At 40.2% G+C, this 12,936-nt stretch overlaps 1 protein-coding gene and 1 pseudogene across 2 annotated transcripts in view; both read right to left on the reverse strand.

Annotated features, from left to right (window-relative positions):
* rabgap1l (RAB GTPase activating protein 1-like) overlaps positions 1-12,936 on the reverse strand; it is a 109,871-nt gene that overhangs the window by 4,423 nt on the left and 92,512 nt on the right. For both annotated transcript variants that reach the window (XM_070831586.1, XM_070831585.1), the window contains exons 20-24: positions 5,870-5,962; positions 2,302-2,412; positions 1,554-1,658; positions 670-753; positions 160-231 (exon numbers count right to left, since the gene is read on the reverse strand). In XM_070831586.1, the coding sequence (XP_070687687.1) occupies positions 160-231; positions 670-753; positions 1,554-1,658; positions 2,302-2,412; positions 5,870-5,962 (465 nt within the window). The remainder of the gene's footprint in view (positions 1-159; positions 232-669; positions 754-1,553; positions 1,659-2,301; positions 2,413-5,869; positions 5,963-12,936) is intronic.
* Positions 4,218-4,895, reverse strand: LOC139202563 (ubiquitin-ribosomal protein eL40 fusion protein-like; annotated as a pseudogene).

The raw sequence follows: 12,936 nt of genomic DNA on the forward strand, positions 1-12,936 counted from the left end.
GGGTGTGATAACACCAATAATCCCAACATGGGCTTGTCTATACTGAACCGAGAGTCCTAGAAATTCCTTCTGTGATGCAACGTATTGTGGCTTTAGTTGGTTAGTTTGAACGTCTCGGCTACCTGCTACAGTAGCTGTGCATTAACAGTGCAATCTCACCCTGACGATGTCCAGCTCTTCTTTTGTTGCCGCCTGCTGTTTTTCCAGCCTGGTGCTCAGCTGGGAGCAGATCTGAAACACACGAGATATGAGATTCACTGAAGATTCACTGTGTTTCTCTCTGACCTTTTCCATCAAAACTCCTTTTACGCTTTACCTGGTATGTAGTTCAGTCTTTATCACCCTGTTACTGTTACTCTGTAAACAGTTATTGTAGCAAGGACAGTGGCTTAAATTATATGAATTACAAGTACAACTATTAACTGGTTGGATATAAATAGAAACTGATATGTTCAGTACAAATGTTATTACTTAAATCACGAATTATGTGACCTTTAATTTACAGAACAATTACAAAAAAGCAGTTTGAGACTGCTCACAAAATAAGAAGTGTGAGTAATAAATTAAAGATAAATACACAGCTCTATGCAGTTAATGGGCAAATGAGTGTTGATGTTATCGTTTTTTCCAAACACAGCAGAGGGTTATAGGTTATCAAAACTGTCCAACCTGTTTGTATTCAGCGATGATCGCTGTGGTTTTCTTGATCTCCAGCTCTGCTTTTTCTAGCTCCCTCCTGAACACTTCCTTCAGCTGGCAGGGACAAAACAAGATGACAAAAACATACAATTGGACATTAATGATGAGAATGAGCTGAGAAGACATAACACTATAACATAATGTTTGTACATATGCAGATATCAGGGTGATAAAATAAGCACTATAAAAATTAAGAACATTCATATATCAATTGATTAGACTGTGGTTAAATCGCTGCATCATTCTCTCTTTAAGGGCTCGAAACTTTATTCGTCTTGGTGATCAATAGTAACCTCCACTCATTAACCTATTTCATGCTTTACCTCAAGCTCATACAGTACACATACACAGGAAAGATTGTGTTAGACTGAAATATGAGTTCTAAAGATGCCCCAATTGTTAAAAATGAGTTTCCATTAAAGGTTTATTGAGCTGCTACTGAGTATCATTCAAAATGATGATATGTTGCCCATTTTTTAGACAACTTACTCTAATTACCCAGCATACTTACTCTGTTGTGGCAAGGTGACTTATAGCTATTATTAGCCACCTGCTGATGCATTTCTTTGGTCAATGACTAAAACAGATTTACGCCATTCAGTCATACTAATTATGGCTGAATTCTGGGGAGTTTAAAGTAATTAGAGCGAAACATATTGTAGCAATTGAGGCAACTTCTCAAGAGACACATACTGTGTTGCCTCGTAAAAATTTGGTGGAATTACAACATAATACCATACCATTAACAAAGTTTTGACTGCAAACACCATCGAGCCAGCTGACCAATTAGGCCTGTAGCCTGTTAGCACTTAACCAACTTAACAAGGTGAGAGGAAGCAGAGGGCAGATGTTACCTGAGCCGTCTCCTCCTCCTGTCGTCTCTTTTCCTCCTCCGTCTCCACCAGACGTTGCTTGGTGCTCAGCAGCTCTTTGTTCAAAACATCGGCCTTGTCTTCTGCCTGAGTGCACGTGCACACATACACACACACACACACGCACACAAAAACACACACAGATCCTTCATGTAACACCAAATCTGCAACTGGAGGGTTGTGGCATTTTCGCAACCTCCAGAGTGCACAAACGCATTCAAATGCTGAACAAGTGGACACAACAAGAGATTCACCAACCACAGATTTTGGATTTGATGCTAACTGGAACATCTGCACTTTTACACTCTTTACTCTTTCAGTGTAGTTCTCGAGATTCACACGGAGGACAGTCCAGTACAGAAGCAGTCCTTCGGTGAAAAGCTAATAAGCATGAAATGAGCAGCCGTATGAGGGAAACAGAAATGTTTCTGTGCTTACAACTGCATTTGTCAGTTCATGTAGCTGTCAGAGTAAAGGTTTTTAATCAGCTCAATGTCTGAGATTTCTCTGCCAAAAAAGTTGCTTGTTGCAGCACATTTCCAAGAAGAGAAGCCTTTGAAGTATATTCTACTCTATGTACAAAATAATCAATGCTGGCTGTTGGGAACAAATAGTACATGTAATCAAAACCTAATAAGCAAACTAATAAATCTAGCAAACTATAACATCAGCTTTATTCTGACACAAAGTGCTGCAGGTTTGAAAATGTCCTGTGGAGGTGCTCTCTTACCTGGTCAAGGTCGTTCCGCAGGGCAATCTTGCTGGTGACCAGTTCATGGGCCAAGTCATCGTTCTCCTGTTCCAGACGCATACTGGCCTCCTGAAGACGGCGGTTCTCCCTCTGGACAAACACACAGTTTGACAATGTATTATTGGCTGCAATGACAATCCAAACTTGTAAAGAGATCATATGTTGGATAAACTTTAGAGCACAAGCCTTCTTTTGATAAACAAATAATGTCAGGAATCGCTGAGATGGGATTTCTTAGTTCTCTTACAACACAGTTAGATATTTTTTGTATATTTAACAAGGTTTAGAAGAACTATAAAATGGAATCATTAAATCAAACAGCTTTCTGTCTGAAAGCTTTTATTGTTGAAAGAATGAATGACTGAAAACAGCAGCAGCCTCAGTTCTATTTGTTTCAGTTCTAAACGAATTCTGTAGCCCTAAAAGTCTGATGAAGCCTCCCCCACATAACATCATCTTAAAGTCTCCATTGTAGACCATTAGTGGAGTCTCATGACTACTGGTGTGACTCTAAACAGTCTCACATGATGGCCATGCCTCAACAGGACAGAGCAGTTGTCGCAGTCGTCACGGTTACAATTGGTCACTTGACCCTGATATCCTGTCGTTTTTACAGTGACACCCACACACCCATACACAGACAGATATGTATGCACAAATCATGTAAATAAACAGGACAGTTGAATTCTAACTGAGTTGCTAGAGCACATTTTACACACAGTAATGGCGTAAGTATATATGAAAAAAAACCCAACAGATAATAAAGGACTAATACACATGCAAATGGACCTGCATACACACAGACACACACTCGGTCACATGCTTTGGAGACAGTTTGTTTGCCTCTCTTCAGATTAAATTAATCACTTCCTGTGAGCAGAGAGGTGATGGCTTTAATTTGGGCAAACAGAAAAAAGACCTGCGTCGTTTCTAAGTGTGTAAATGGGAGGTTCTTCTCTGCTGCAGACATCCATACGTCAGGCTTCAGACTAATCAAACATCTCCGCCTTTAAACTAAAATCTCACATAGTCTAGCTTTTAATATCTGGCCAAAGTGTCTACTTCAGTCAACATGGCCAGCGTATATCAAAAAAACATGTGAAAAAAAACTCACAAATTAAAGTTTAAGATTAGCAGAGGCTAGAAGCATAGGAACCAGTAAATAATTTCTCTGATTAAAATCTTTGTTGGAGCAGAGGCAGCTTACCGCACTGCAGTCCACAGTCACAACGTCTTCACGTCAAGCGTCCAGCAGCAGAGACTAAACTTTAACACATGATCCTGACTGGAGTTTCCCTTCTGCCTGACGCTTCCCAGCCTCACTCTCTCTCCCTCTCGCTCTCTTTTCTGTCCTTGCTTTTATTTTGTATCAAGATAAACATTGAAAGCAGATATGAAAAAGGCAAATGAGACGCAGAAACACACACCCCAACTAGTACAAGACAATGAGGTACTAAAATCCAAAGTCAATCCTTAAATGAAAATATGTACAATTTAACCCCGAGCTAAACCCCGCAGCAACATTCCTGCTTTGTCTCCTTTTGTCTTCTTGCTCTGTAAAAATGTCTTTCCATTGGCTGCAGAGGAGATGGCTCCGGTCCAACATCTTATCTACAGTAAAAGTCTTCCTTCCTTCCCTCCAGAGGCAGCAGCTTAAGCAGCTTTGCTGTTTACACCAACATATCACCTCTGCCTTGCGGAAAAAAACAACTACATGTAATTCTAGTGTTTTGTCTTGAGATGAAAGTTTTCATGTTTGTTTGCTGTGTTTCAAGCCACAACTGTACTCTTTTATTCTTATGTCAATTAAGGGCTTATTTTATCCTCACAATTACTACTTTAATGATATTTCATCAAGCATCAGCATTTCTTTCTTTATGATCATTTTCTTTGATTGAAAGCTGATTCAATCAAATTGTCTACTTCAGTTTCTTCTTGGGGTGAAGGTTGTTTGTGTGTCCACACTTCTTCTTGCAGCAGTTGACAGCACTGGGGTGCAGACAGGCACGGCACTTGCGGCGGATCAGCTTGTCACAGTTGTATTTTTGGGCCAGTTGTCTGAGTGAAGGCTTGATGATGCCACCGCAGAGACGCAGAGCCAGATAAAGAGTGGATTCTTTCTGGATGTTGTAGTCAGACAGTGTGCATCCATCTTCATCTGTTTGCCAGCGAAGATCAAACTCTGCTGATCAGGAGGAATCCTTCCTTGTCCTGGATCTTTCCCATGACATTTTTGATGGTGTCTGGGCTTAACCTCAAGGGTGATGGTCTTGCTGTCAATGTCTTCATGAAGATCTGCACGTTTGCAGGCCGGCTGCTAGCTAAGCCTTAACTATGACATCAGCATTTCTTTGACTAGGAGCTCCTTACTGATGTGTTTATCCAAGGAAAGAAGTGCAAGGCCAGCCATGCACACAACTGGAACGCCTGTTAGTGACCTTCCCTGCCTTCCATAACTACCACAGTGTCTCTAGGTAATATTGTTGTCATGCGGGTTACATACAATCATTGTAACCTCTACATATCCTAATAACGGCTTCATTTCAAGTTAAGACACCTTGGGTTCCAGCCATGGTCTAAAAAGGGCTATTTCACGTATGTTTAAGCATCAGCAGTTTATTATGCCAGGAGTTTGTAAACTTACTTGGAACAGAACCAGGCCTTTCTTTAAACCTTGTTTGTGGACTGTATGCATCTTAAAAAAGATGCATGCTCTCCACGTGATCACGCATGCAGTGGGTTTTTATCATAAATGATCTGAAAACAATAATCTGAAAAGCTGTAATTGTGTCAAATTGTTTCAACTCCATCCTCTTAATTTTGAAGACGAATTTGGAAAAAAAAGAATAAGACTGTGACCTGAGCTGATATTGGAATAAACAGGAATGACAGATTTAAACCAAGAGGAAAGGAAAAATACTGATACAACAGAGAAAATGAAAAGAAGAGATAATATCTGTTGACAGTTTGAGTTTGTCTGAATCTTTAAATATGCGCATCTCCTCTCCTGTTTTTGCCCTCTGAAGGTGAAGTCATTTTCAGCAGCCAAAAAATTATGACAACACCCCTGCAGCTTCACCCAAAAATAAATGCTATAGATGTTTGGGTCGATAAAGATAAAAGTCTTTACTGTGTGAAAAGTCACATTTGAAGCCGGAACAGCGTCACAAATAGTACCAAAAGATATAGTCTGACAAAACAGTGCTGCATTCACAGGAGATTTCTAATCTTAGAAACATAGTTAATTTTAGCAAATAGGCATTTGTGTATTGAATTCGATGTCCTCACTGCAACAAAAAAATAAAACATTCTTTAATCACAAATTTTGTTTGTTCACAAAGTGTTTTCCTACCGTCGTAGAGACTGAACACTCTTTGAAAAGTGATTCTGTTAAAAGTTGCTCTCACATAAAAACACTGTATATACTAAATAATAATAATATATAAACTAACGAAAAAAGGGCCTGGGCGCATTTAAACTTCACGAGTGTGTGTGTGTGTGTGTGTGTGTGTGTGTGTGTGTGTGTGTGTGTGTGTGTGGATCCTACCTGGAATCGGTCGATCGGGTCTTCTTGTTGCAGCTGGCTCTCTCTCTGTGTCTGATATTCCTTCTCAAACTTCTTAAGCTTTTTGGTTGGAACCTGCAAACACCAAAAAGTCGTTCTCATCATTATTTTAACTTTCATGCACCTAAAGCTGCCTGATAAAATCCCAGCCCAGCCCACCACTTTGTGAGTGAGGGGACATGATCGGTAAAGCAATTTGCAAAGGAACATAATGATGCTCAGCAGTTGTCTCTGAGATGCCTCCTCACTGGCTTGACGTTTCTCAGTGGGAGAAACAAATATGTCAAGATGCTGGGTGACTTTACTTAGTGTGGACTTTAGTTGATGTGAGTAGTAAAAAAATTCAATTTTGAGATCACCAACATTAAAAGAAACTGAAAGAGTCTGAGGTTACAACACACGGGCAAGACATCAACAGATATCCTTGTAACAAAAGGTCAAAACTAACTGAAGTGACTAACTGAAAATTGCAGCTGAAACATTGTGGTCTGTTCTGCACAGTTTCTATTCTCTATTGCACAATATGCTCTATATGCATTTATGACCACTGCACGCGTCTTATTTTATATTTTGTCACTACATATGTGAAGATCCATACTGCACATACAACAAATTAGGCACCTTAGAGCACATTTGACTGTAAATCAGCCACTCGCCATTATTCAAAGGGCTCTTCTCTGACAACAGACACGACACTTTCAGTTCACAGTGCGAGCTACACGACCAACAGTGGTTCATTTCCTCATGACGAAAAAGACAACTGACTGATACGATGTGTAGAGAAAGATGCCTGAACCTGTTCATGTGCTAATGAAGGACATGAGTGCTTTGCCTCAGTGTGTTACAACCAATGCAGTTTAATTCAATAAACAGTATGTAGTCCTGCCTGTGATGTGGAGTGGGATGGGAGTGATTCATTCTCAGTCAGTCTATACTTTAAATGTTTAAAATGTTTTCAGGGACAGTTGGTTATCCAAATGCAAACACAAAGGACTGGAGGCTGCCACTGCACCCACACTGACTGACGAGTCTTAAAACACAAACGAGGTTATCAATCTATTGTGATGCAGTTAAAGGTTTGTTTAAATCAGTGATGTTTGTAAACTGGAGTAAAAAAACTACTATATTCAATATACATTACATTTACATTTGCTAATTCCCGTTTATTTTTTTGATGATTGTTGTCTTATTAGGTACTCCAGGTCATGATATCTTTTTGAACCTGTTGACCTTCAGTTATGGCAGACAGCATACAGAAAGGCCGCAGAGAGCTGAATTGGTTTCACTGAAGCCAATCTACGGTCTTTTTAATCTCAGAAACTACCAAGCAAGGCAAGCGCAAAATCAAAAACGTGCGTATTTTTCTGTATCTTTGAAGCACAGTTCACGTGAACATACTGTACTACGTAAAATATCTGCCAAAACACAGGATATTCAATGAGTAAGCAGACGATTAAACCTACCACAGCACTGTGTGGTGTAACTGTCTCTGAAATTCACTTTCAAAAAAGCACTGACATCTTACAGGTCATTCAGCTCCATTAACACATGAAATACTACAAAGACTCTCAATCTAACTTATGGAGAGACAACACTGAAAATATCAGCTAAGTAGTTTTAACCAAACAGCAGTGAAATACGAGACAACACCGATGACTGCTATCAAACTGATAATCTGTGTGTGTGTTTGTGTGCGTGTGTTTCAGGTGGGTGGTAATGTTATCTCCCCTGTGTGGAAACAGCGTTGCCATAGCGCCCACCGTTAGGTCTGGGGATTCCAGGTCAGCCTCAGTCACATGACCCGTGGCGTGTGTGTGTGTGTGTGTGTGTGTGTGTGTGTGTGTGTGTTCTAGCGTGCATGGGTGTCCTTTACCGTCATGTGTGTACATGGAGTCAAGTGCCTGACTCTATTTTCTGGGTGCAGTTGTGTGCTGTTTACTTCTTGATTAATGGTTCATTTATTCATGATTCAGTTCATATGAAGGGACAGAAAGAAAACTGAACATAAAATGCATCACTGCTTGTGAATTGGGTGCAGGTAGGATCACTGCTGTTTTGGAGCAATGAGAGGAACAAACTGGAAGGTTATCTAATAGTGAATGTCAGAGATGGTTATTCTAAGCTTTATTTTAGTATTCAGTCATACTGTCCACCGTATCTCAAATGTTACTGATGTGACAAATTAAATTATCTTCCTTTCTGCTTGTATAACTATGAACTGAACTCATTCAGACTTCCTCACAACAAAAAAAAGTTAAGTAATATTAAAAATTGCCTTTCACAATATTTTGACAAGTAGGAAATGTCCATGCTGAAAAACTAAACAAGTTAAAAAGCAGGGCATTGTATTGCAGATTTTCCTCATGAATAAAAAACTAAGCTGGCTACTTATTTAGCGTGCCCACCGAGGCACTCATTACCTGTCCTCCTCACTGACCTGTGGGTTAACCCTTGACCTTTACGACCCGGGAACCTCTGAGGTGAATCAATGGCACACTGTAATCTATCTGACACACAATTCCCCAACAGATGACTGAACTCAGACTCATTCTGTTGTTATCTGTGTGGGAAAAAAGAGCAGCCTGGTCCTCTGCAGGCTGGTTAATAATCGTTTTATTGTAAATAAAAAAAATAAAAACAATGCAGACAAACTGAATGTGGTGTTCCCCTGCAGGGGCCAGAACATCCACTTCCACACTCATGGTGCTACGAGGATTTATAGAAGAATTAAAGTTTTTCTTATTTCTGGTTGGTCAATGAGATGACAGTTAAGATTAATGCCCAAAACATTGAATGAGTGCATGAGAGTACGGAGTAAGAGGGGGAGAGAGTGACATGTGTGTTTCATGAGATTTTTAACACCTCCAGATTTGCCGTTTTAATTTTGAAAGTCAAACACACCCACGGTTACCAAAAACCCACCACTCGCTTGTGCTTTCAACTTCTCTCACACACTCATTTAGTGCCTCTAAGCATTCCCCTACAGCATCTCCAGCAACTAAACTAAAGACAGATGTGTGTCACATTTTCCAAGCTTCCTCTATGTGATGGGGAGGTTTGACATCAATTTCTGCAGGTTAACCAACCCAAACTGCCTGTAAGTGTGATTTAGTTCTTCCCTGATGGTAAACTTTCCACTTAGTCTTATGAAGTAAAGTTTTCACTAGCTTGCTTGTATTAAATGGAAAGTACTGTGCTTTAACATACAACTTGAATGATATTTTCATTAAACAGATTTTGTACTTACTTTAAACTGTTATCAAAGATGCCTGTTTTCTTAAAACTTTTCTTCTTGCCATTTCATGCTACTACAACTCAGTTTCTCTACCAATCATGCTTTTTAAAAAACTGTCTGCCTCGAAAATATAATATATTATAATAAATATAATTGTGCTTTGGACGAGCTGAATTAGTCAAACTGAATGAATATAAAGAGTAAGCCAAAACACTTAACTCTGATTGGCTGAAAAGAGCAGCTGGTAGAGATTCAGTGTTTGCTCAAGAACACTTAAGCACGTTGACTGGTTGAACCTGGTTCTCCTCGGTTAAACCACAAAATATAGAACATCAATAAGAAAGAAGAGGCTCTTTCTCAGTCTTGTATATAATTGCACAATACAGGGAAGAGCTGGAGTTTTTATAATGGATCTTCCTACTTTTATTTTGTATTTTATTGTACAGCCAGCGAAGTTTAAGCATTGTTCTGGTTGAGTTAAATATTACAACAGAAATCATCGACAGACAAGCTGAAGTCTGGCGAATGATTATGCAACCTATTCCAACACCCCTAAAACACACAAATACTACAGCATGGCTGCATAACGAAATGCAATGCAAAACTGGGCTGTGCTTACCTGATAGAGGCAAGGCCTTTAGACAAACATCCAGACCCACTCCTGCTACAATCACAAACGATCTCCAACTCCATGAACTCCATAAAAAACTGCACCAGAGTGCTACCACTTTTTTTTAAATCTGCTGTTTTTTCCTCCAAATTGTTCCTGTTTTTCAGACTAGTTGTCATTCTAGTTGATCTAAAACCATCTTATGCAATAGATATACAACCATGGTGAGAAATACATTCTATAAAATTACACAATAACAAAACTCTTCGATATTTCATGACTTTCTCTGATAATCTATCCAATTCTCTTAATTCCCCTGCCTTCAGAGAGTATGCTGCCCTTTACATTGATATTTAGTTTTTATCATGTAGCTGACACATTTGTCCAGAGTGACTTGCACTCAGTAAAACTGTAAAATAAGTTACAATTCTCAGGTCACCAATGTTACAAGTTATCAGCAATATTACAGGAAAGTGCTCAAAGTGTCATACTCCCTAATATGTTAAGACATTCCCAGTGACTTTCCCCATATGCAAAACATCTCAAACGTCATTTCGTTATAATACTGAAACTCCAGGAGCAGAGTTAAGTCTGCTGATCAAGTGAGCATCTACAGTACAGCATCTTCTGCTCAAGGCCACTTCAGACAGCAACACAAAAGGGCTGCTGATACAACACAAACACATACACACTTGTACTTTCAGGGCTCAAACCAGCTGATGCATCCTCCAACTCACTTCCCAGAACTTTCAGTGTATATTAGAGGCCAGTTTGAGGACAGAGGGGCCACTCAGATTCAGGTAATGCGATTAAAGACGCTTGGTGCCGCAGGAAATGGTACCAGGCCCACTTTTAGATTCCTGACCTGAATCCCTGCAGCAGAAAATGGAATTGGTCCCAAATCTCCAAGCTAAGATCTGTAGTGTCATAGTGGGTATTATACTACCAGGAAGTGTGTGTTTGTGTGTGTATGGAGAAGGGCGATCTGCTCTTACAGTAAGTGGCAGACCAAGAGTTTGAATATTGAAATAAGGACAAAACCAACTTGACATCTCAAGAAAAACTAGGGCATGGAATTCAATTACCCATGTGAGGGAGATACACACCCCACACCCACACACACACACACACACGAGACCTCCATTGATTCCAAATTTAAATCAGTGATTAAAGACAAAGTGAAAACCACAAACGGGTTCAGCGTGTGGACTGACTGACAAAGCTTTGTAACCTCAAACATGAAACACACTTTCAGTGGGAACACAACACACACCCACACATTCATGAGTCTACAACATTTACCTCACGGAAAGAAACATGCAGTTTCTATGAAAACTCCATTTTGTACTTCTGTTTTTGAACAAATTTATAACCTAGGCCAGAATAAAAATCTAGAGAAAAGATACAGACAGAGAGAAAATTACATTACTAAGCCAACTGACAACCAACTACATCGGATGAAAAAGAAAGAAGCAGGTGAATTCCTCTTTCCATTTCTCTTATCTAAAAACTCCAAGAGATAAAGGTCAGTAGGAATAGTTGGGAATGCCTCCCGTCAAGTGTTAAATGGGTAGACACCCAATGCACAAAAGACAAAAAGAAAGAACAAAAGAAAGAAGGAGATACAGAAGGACAAATCAGAAGTAAAAGAAATAAATGAATTATAAGTGACGAGGGAACAGACCTACCACTGGTCTGGGAGCTCTGAGAGGTCTGGAGTGGGCGACCAAGCGAGTCAGGGTGTCCTCCTCACTCGGTCGGTCGACTACATGAGCGTCGTACGCCACCATGATGGACACCTCCTGCATCATCCTGACTCCTCTTGCCCCCAACAGCAAGGAGCAGGAGAGGATGGTGAAGGGAAAGTGGTGGAGAAGGAAAAGAGGACTGCAGCTGACAGGTTTTGTTTCTCTCTGAGAGTGGAGGAGTCGACTGGCTGCTTTCAAGAGTCCCTCAGGAGCCGAGCCCCGCCCACAGAGAGAAGGAGGGGCGGGGGGAGCGAGAGGGCAGTACAACACACCTGTTTGTTTCTCTCTCTCGCTCTCTGTAAGGCTAGAAGTGTGTGACAAAGGAGGATGAGTTTGCTTTTTCTTCCTTTCCAATGAGTGAGTACTTCCCTTCTCTCATTTGTGCCTCTCTTTCCCTCCCTCACTCTCTTAGACTCTCTTTAGGTTGCAGTCTGGAGGCTTGTTTTTTTCTGTTTCCTGCTGCTGGTAAAAATAAAGATAAAAGCTTGTTTACACATCTATGCTGTATGAGTGTGTGTGTGTGTGTGTGTGTGTGTGTGTGTGTGTTTGAGGTTAAGAGAGATAGGAAGGAAGTTGTCAGATCAACCACAGTAACTTGTCGTTCATAGTTGCACATTGTTCCAACAGTAAAACCCAGGAAATGAAGTGAAAGCAACTTTAAGGCTGCCCCAGATGATGCCTGAATATTGTAACAGCGTCTCAAAGGACCCCACAGCTAAAAACTACCTGACACCCTTGCTATCGTGATGGCAACTAGCTCCTCCTGATAGGGGAAATGCACTTTCTTATCATGTGTCCTTTTCAGCCACTGTGCTTTTGTCTGTATCCCAATCAAATTTGGTTCTATCATGAAGGTTAATCGCAGAATATTCTCTTAGCAAACAGAGATAAGTTTCAAGCTAGACGTCTAAAACACAAAAAAACGGTCTCAATCTGGGTCAGTGACAAAACTCAGTTAAAACTCTGAACAGAAATGACTGATGTCTGCTAGTTCTGTTGGGATGGCCAAATTATACATTAAAGAATAAAATCAGTTAGTGTCACCTATTGTCGCCCATGAGCTGATGCCCTGAAAGTCAGATATATCAGGCAGCAGGTTTGCTGTATTACCAGAAAGCCCACTACATATCCCTCCGCACCGATTTTGTTGGTCTCCATATATTTCTCTGTTTAGATTTTGATACCTATAATATGGTTATCTTTCATTATACTGTAAATTCCTCTCTCTATCTAACTGAAGCTCTTTTTGAAAGTGTCTTTGCAGCCTCTCAGTCTTCATCCATCCACGTAGGTCTTTTTCTGGGACTCTGTATCTTTCGTTCCCTATAAATTACTCTGCCTGTCAGTCTCTCTACACACATCCTCCTCTCTTCTTTCTCCTCAGTCTGTTAAAGTTAAGCTTTTCTGTTGGAAGGATTTGATAAAAACTGGATTAATCAGTCAAACCCTGAGCAGC

This window comes from Pempheris klunzingeri, chromosome 6 (assembly GCF_042242105.1).
Source record: "Pempheris klunzingeri isolate RE-2024b chromosome 6, fPemKlu1.hap1, whole genome shotgun sequence".
NCBI classification, from domain to species: Eukaryota; Metazoa; Chordata; class Actinopteri; order Acropomatiformes; family Pempheridae; genus Pempheris; species Pempheris klunzingeri.